General features: G+C 42.1%; 1 protein-coding gene across 1 annotated transcript in view; it reads left to right on the top strand.

Moving 5' to 3' along the window:
* Positions 1–2,284: 2,284 nt before the first annotated feature.
* The window catches only part of LOC104495004 (cytoplasmic dynein 1 heavy chain 1), a gene marked incomplete at both ends in the record, with an annotated part of 19,229 nt that continues 14,606 nt past the window's right edge, over positions 2,285–6,907 (top strand). The window contains 7 exons of the mRNA XM_010137919.1: positions 2,285–2,372; positions 2,951–3,124; positions 3,343–3,598; positions 4,459–4,645; positions 4,825–5,096; positions 5,206–5,433; positions 5,984–6,906. Of these exons, the coding sequence (XP_010136221.1) occupies positions 2,285–2,372; positions 2,951–3,124; positions 3,343–3,598; positions 4,459–4,645; positions 4,825–5,096; positions 5,206–5,433; positions 5,984–6,906 (2,128 nt within the window). The remainder of the gene's footprint in view (positions 2,373–2,950; positions 3,125–3,342; positions 3,599–4,458; positions 4,646–4,824; positions 5,097–5,205; positions 5,434–5,983; position 6,907) is intronic.

Raw genomic sequence — 6,907 nt, 5'->3', positions numbered from 1 at the left:
AGCTGGTGCCCCTTAGCGGTCTCGGGGCGGATGCACGGCGGGCTGTGGGCCCAGTGCGGGCGAAGGTGCTTTGCGTGCTGCGTCTGCAGCTTGTCCCGCTTGGAAGGGCACCGAAAGTGCTTTGTCATAGGCGGCGGGCACTTCTGCTGCGGCCTCCGTCCTGCTGGGACACGGCCTCCTTCTTGGCAAGGCAGATAACCGGGATGACACGGAACAAAACCTCCCAAAACCCCGGAGGAAAGGAAAAAACCCAAACCTGAATCAGCCTGTAAAAAGCGTTATTCTGTGGTTAATTAGCGGCACTCTAAAACTGAGAAGTCAAGGTGTAGATCTTGCGGTGGCTTTGTGTAACTGTCGAAGTCTGCCGGCCATGCTGCTTGGAGACCTTGTCAAATGCTGCATTAAATACCTTAGCTAAGTTGGCACTCTGACTTGAGAAACGCTTTTATTTACCTGCTGCTGTTACTGATGTTATTTATTTCGAAAATGGCTGTATTGTCAACAAATCTGTTGCTGTACAGGCACTCACTGTCACAGATTCCAGTCTAACGAACAATAATAAAACCAGGCTTCATTAATAGCACAGACTTTTACTCTTAAACAAGACCTACAGTCTGTATGTGGCTACGTGCCTGCTGGTGTGGGCTTGCAGAATTTCGCTATTAAACTTCAGGATCTCCACTCCTAGTGCACTGTTGGTCCGGTCCCTGTGGCTGTACATCAGATCTTAGTACAGTCGTGCTTTACACTGCATCACTTAACGTGTAAACAGCCGCAGTGTACCACTCTGGATGTATGCCGTGCAGTTGCTGCACGCTGCGGGAAACACAAAGAAGGTTCTTGCACTCACTGTCTGCTCACTGTGAATGCTAGACATGGCTTAAAATATCCTGTCTTTATCTTACGCCTATTTCCACTGAGTATCTTCCTTCCTCCCCTTTCAAAGTTTGAGACTTGTTTTTCAGCAGTAATAGCTGTAGAAATTTCTAGGGGGGGGAGAGAGCAACAATCTTCAGGAATTCATGGTGCAGTGTTTAGCAAGATTTAAAGAAAATCTATTGGATATTAATAGGCTATGCAGGTGATCTCTAAATTTCTCTTATGTCTGGCTCGTGAGGTTGGTTATCCTTAGTTCGGGTTGGAAGTAGTGAAAGGTAGTGGTGATCCATTAGCTGCAAGCTCATCACCTAGCTATTGTTGTATACGTATGGTTAAAAGCAAATCAAGAAACGTGTTTTAGAAGATAAATTCTAATTTGTTACAGGCAGAAGGTATTTCCATCTATGTCTTCTGGTTTAATACTGGTTATTTGGGGAGAGTGGGTTTTCTGGTTGACAGCCAGTCTTCAAACTTAACAGATTTGGAACCTCCAGCAGCATATGGAGGTCTTGTTTTCTCTGACACTGTTAAAACAAATATTGTCATTGAAACTTGTGCATGGACTAGCTGGTATAAAGTAAATTACTGGTTTTAAATGCAGTAAAACAGAAGCCGTATTTCTGAGTAATGAAGACTGCAGTGTGGTGTCACTAGCTGCACAGCCTGCCAACAGCTTTCACATGGGTTCCTGTGGTGTCTCATGCAGTGTGGTTCTGTGACCGGGCTCCTGGTGCTTGGGATCACAAATGTGACACCCTACAGCTCTATCTCCTGTGAAGGGCAAATGGAATCAGAGCAGGATGAGTCCGCTGTAATGTGTCCAGTCAGAGCGTGTCCCCTAGCAGGGAGTAACCTTCTGCACCGAAATCACCGCATTGCAGCAGAACTGCCTGCATCCCCAGCGGTTACGTCATCGATGATACGTTGGCTGGGTTAATGCCCGAGTGCTTCCCGTGGCTGAGGTTTTCATTTTGTCGGGAGGTTTAGTTCAGACACTTGATTTCTAAAGAATTAGTCTGACGAAGAAAAAAGTCTGAAAATATAAAGCAATCTTTAAAAGAAAGCAACAGCTGTTTAATGTTTCACTGAAGTGTAGTTATCTTGGCAGTGCATTTCTGCAAATAAATGCACGTCCTATATTGCAGATGATTTTTCTCTTAGAATGTGAGTTATAATTTGCTTGTTTTTAAAGCACCCTGAAAAAGTTAATGAGTTTTGTTAGAAAACAATGAACCTACTCTGAATGCGAGAAATATTGCAAAGCTAAATTTAACTTAATTCAGTTAATTAAGTTGTTGTAGAAGTTGAAGGTTAGTAAATAGTCTAATAATAGCATGAGATGGTTGCAAGAAAGTGGAAGATGCCTTAGGAATAAAATATTTCTTACATAGCATATTTTTTACAGAGGATGTTGGAGATGAAGGAGAAGAGGAGAAAGAGTTCATTTCCTACAGTATCAGCACTGACATTCATTATGGAATAAAATCAAACAGGTGAGTTAACAAAAGCAAAACTTGACATTTCTACCCTGTGAATGCAAAATCTACGCAAGCAGATTCACCTACTTTGCCTCCAAATGTACCTCCAATTTACCTAGTGCTTCGTGCAGGTTTTTATTCAGGTGGGGCAGTGGTGGAGGCTCTGATAAAACAAAGGTGTGTCATGAGGCTGAAAAGAATGGACTTAGGATTTCTAGCCCTGAGGTTAAGGAAACAAAAGACTTAGTAATCTGGCATACATACAAAAGGAACATACACAACTTGGGTTCAGTAATCTTCGGTGATCCCTAACACTTACGTGTTTGTCCCTTACCCTGATGCATGTTTGACTCTGAAGCTTTGTAAGATGTGTGCCCATACCAGAGAGCCCCTGTTGATAGCTGAGCTTTGCAGATTACTGAAGATATATTTATTGGAAGACCTGTGTTCCAGTCCCTTAGAAGAAGGGCTATAAAGTGTGATGATGCAGGTTAGCATTTGACTGCTGTGACCTAAATTTGCAGTCGCATTAAAGCTGTCCTCTCACTTAAGTTCGAAATGTTTAGTTGGTAATTCTCTTCTCTGTTCTGCAGCCTGGCATTCATTAAGCGTACACCAGTGATTGATGCCGACAAACCAGTGTCTTCCCAGCTGAGGGTGCTCACTCTCAGTGAAGATTCTCCGTATGAAACGTTGCACTCCTTCATTAGCAATGCTGTTGCTCCTTTCTTCAAGTCCTACATCAGAGAATCTGGCAAAGCAGACAGGTATTTCAGTATAAAAGCTGCACTTCTCTGCTAATGAATTGAAGTAGCTCTTTAATGAAAAAAATAACAGTGACTGTTCAAGGCACGTCACGTGAAATTGCTTAAGCACTTGTGCATATGATGCTCTTGTTGACTCTGGGAAAGCTGTTCAGATGGCTTAAATGTGTTGTGTGTGGCTTTTGTTGTGGCTTCTTATATGGAAATGTCTGCTTTTTTAGGGATGGAGATAAGATGGCTCCTTCAGTTGAGAAGAAGATCGCAGAACTTGAGATGGGCCTCTTGCATCTGCAGCAGAATATTGAAATTCCAGAGATTAGTCTGCCAATTCATGCAACTATTACTAACGTTGCCAAGCAGTGTTATGAACGTGGAGAAAAACCAAAAGTTACAGATTTTGGTGAGAAGGCTGAGGATCCATTATTCCTCAATCAGCTACAATCTGGAGTTAACCGCTGGATTAGAGAGATACAAAAGGTAAAAAAAAAAAAAAAAATACTAGTGGACTGTGATGAAAACTTCTGTGTAGTGCTCTGTATCCTCTCCACTGTTCAACTGGTAAAATACTGCTCCATGCAGGATACTCTGAAGATCCGAGACCAGTTTTCTGAGATGCTAGTCTAAATTAGACTAAGCCTAATTTTAGACTAGACTAAGCCTAGTCTAAATTTTTCTGCAAGTAGCTGAAGGCATGATTATTTTACCTCTGTGGTAATAGACCCAAGTAACTGGCAGTAACCTTGTGAATTTTGTAGCTATTCTTCAAATTTTTGCAGCTGGTTGAGAGAAACAGTTCTTGTTGGTTTCGTTTGTTTGTTATTTCCCTGGGTGCATCCACAAGTACTTCAGAACAGTTGCTCCAGTCCTGCCTTGTAATCTCTTGTACTCCTGCCTGTCACTTTTCAGAACAACTCCGCTGTTCGGCTGTCCCTCATGGGGACATGTTCCTCCATGGGCACAGTAAGCACCTATTGCTCGTGGGACAGTGGTGGCTTCTCTTACTGCAGGACATAAAGTGTTTTCTTGCCTGGCTCATCTGTCAGTAACCAGAATACAGACGCTGATCAGGAAAGTGATGACGGGTGATCTTTTTAGGCTATGCTGAAGATACTACACAAAGGTCCTAAAACCAACCTGTAGTACCAGTGGAATTAAACTTTGACTGTTGTTGCACTGCAGATCCTACACTTCTTACAGGAGTGCCAAAACTGTCTGAGGTTGGCTTATTAAAACCTAGTGGATAGTACGTGTTTCGGTTACGTTTAGTAATAGGCAAGTTTTTACAGTTGAAGCATATAAATTTTCCCTCCCTTCTCTTTCTCCCTTTTATTTTTAAGGTGACTAAATTAGATCGAGATCCTGCATCAGGCACTGCATTACAGGAGATAAGCTTCTGGTTAAATTTGGAACGGGCTCTATATCGCATTCAAGAAAAACGTGAAAGTCCAGAAGTTCTTCTGACTCTGGATATTCTAAAACATGGCAAACGGTTTCATGCAACTGTCAGCTTCGATACAGACACAGGTAAAATGTGTGTTCAGTAAAATTATTCACAATTGTCGTATGGAACTGAAGCTGTTATAAAACTTGAACGTTGTGGTACAAAGAACAATGCTGTTTAGAGTAACCTTGAACTAGTTAAAGTTATAGGTGCGATTATTGAAGTGAAAAGTTTTATCGATAATCTTTGTTTTTACATTTAGGTCTAAAACAGGCTCTGGAAACCGTGAATGACTATAATCCACTGATGAAAGACTTTCCTCTGAATGACTTGCTGTCTGCTACCGAGCTTGACAAAATAAGGCAGGCCCTCGTTGCAATATTTACACATTTGAGAAAAATCAGAAATACGAAATACCCAATCCAGAGGGCATTGCGTTTAGTTGAGGCTATTTCAAGAGATCTGAGCTCTCAGCTGCTTAAAGTGTTGGGAACCAGAAAACTGATGCATGTTGCCTATGAAGAATTCGAAAAGGTATGTTCATGGTTTTGTGATACTGGTGGCTGTATTTTTGCGTCGACTAGTGACTTTCAGGAAGTGTTTCATTTGGGAGCTGAAGTTCCTGTTCTAAAACTCTCTTCAGGTAATGGTTGCATGCTTTGAAGTATTCCAGACCTGGGATGATGAATATGAGAAGCTACAAGTTCTGCTGAGAGATATCGTGAAAAGAAAAAGGGAAGAGAACCTGAAGATGGTGTGGCGTATCAATCCTGCTCATAGGAAACTCCAGGGTCGTCTTGATCAAATGAGGAAATTCAGGCGTCAGCATGAGCAGCTGAGGGCAGTTATTGTGAGAGTCTTGCGACCTCAGGTAATGTTCTTGGTTGTTACCGGACAGTAAAGCTGTGTGGCTTCCTCAAGAGCGTTTGCTGTTGCTTTAAAAAGTTATCGACACAAAACTAATGTAGCACTGAGTTTTGTTGCCTGTTTCCAGAAACAGTCTAGTTCTGAACCCTTGCTAATAGGCTTAGCTTTCATCATGGCTTGGCTTCGCGGACGAAGATTTGGGAAGGGCTTTACCCACGCTTACTGCTTAGCTTTAATTCTGACATATATCACATACAGCATAACTGTGCCCATGTTAATAGATGCAGCGAGTCCAGACATAACATAGAGGAGATTAATAAGTGTGTACTTGAGCTTGATTAAGCCACAGTGGAAAATGAGATTATGCTGCACAGTAGTGGAAGTTTGTGAAGTAACTGTGTTGCCCCATTCCTAGTGAAACATGGCTGGAAGTTTGTTAAAGATTTGCTACTGATTTGTAGGTTTTTTGCAATGCTTGTTAGAACACGATGTGTTTAACTATTTGTAGGTAAATTCCGAAGTGTCCAACTCACTAAACTGTGATTCTGATGCAGGTAACTGCTGTTGCCCAGCAAAATCAAGGAGAGGTACCTGAACCGCAGGATATGAAAGTAGCAGAAGTCCTTTTTGATGCTGCAGATGCTAATGCAATCGAAGAAGTCAATCTTGCTTATGAGAACGTGAAGGAAGTAGATGGGTTAGATGTTTCCAAAGAAGGTACAGAAGCCTGGGAGGCAGCAATGAAACGATACGATGAAAGGATTGATAGAGTTGAAACAAGAATAACTGCACGTTTGAGAGACCAGCTTGGTACAGCAAAGAATGCCAATGAAATGTTCAGAATCTTCTCTCGATTTAATGCTCTGTTTGTCAGACCTCACATTCGCGGTGCCATTCGTGAATATCAAACACAATTGATCCAGCGTGTAAAAGATGACATTGAGTCTCTTCATGATAAATTTAAAGTACAATACCCACAGAGTCAAGCTTGTAAAATGAGTCATGTTCGTGACTTGCCACCTGTGTCTGGGTCTATAATTTGGGCAAAACAGATTGACAGGCAGCTCACCGCTTACATGAAGCGTGTTGAGGATGTCCTTGGCAAAGGTTGGGAGAACCACGTAGAAGGTCAGAAGTTAAAACAAGATGGAGACAGCTTTCGCATGAAGCTCAACACTCAGGAGATCTTTGATGACTGGGCAAGAAAAGTTCAGCAACGCAATCTTGGTGTATCTGGTCGTATTTTCACCATTGAAAGCACTCGTGTTAGAGGTCGAACTGGAAATGTTCTGAAACTGAAAGTCAACTTCCTCCCAGAAATAATTACACTTTCAAAAGAAGTCCGAAACCTGAAGTGGCTTGGTTTCCGTGTTCCACTAGCTATTGTCAACAAAGCTCACCAAGCAAACCAGCTCTATCCGTTTGCTATTTCTCTCATTGAAAGTGTCCGTACCTATGAACGAACGTGTGAGAAAGTG

The sequence above is a fragment of the Buceros rhinoceros genome, unplaced genomic scaffold, assembly GCF_000710305.1.
Source record: "Buceros rhinoceros silvestris isolate BGI_N320 unplaced genomic scaffold, ASM71030v1 scaffold5036, whole genome shotgun sequence".
In the NCBI taxonomy this organism is placed as follows: Eukaryota; Metazoa; Chordata; class Aves; order Bucerotiformes; family Bucerotidae; genus Buceros; species Buceros rhinoceros.
The sequence above is the reverse complement of the archived record's forward strand: the minus strand, read 5'-3'. Positions and strand labels throughout refer to the sequence as shown.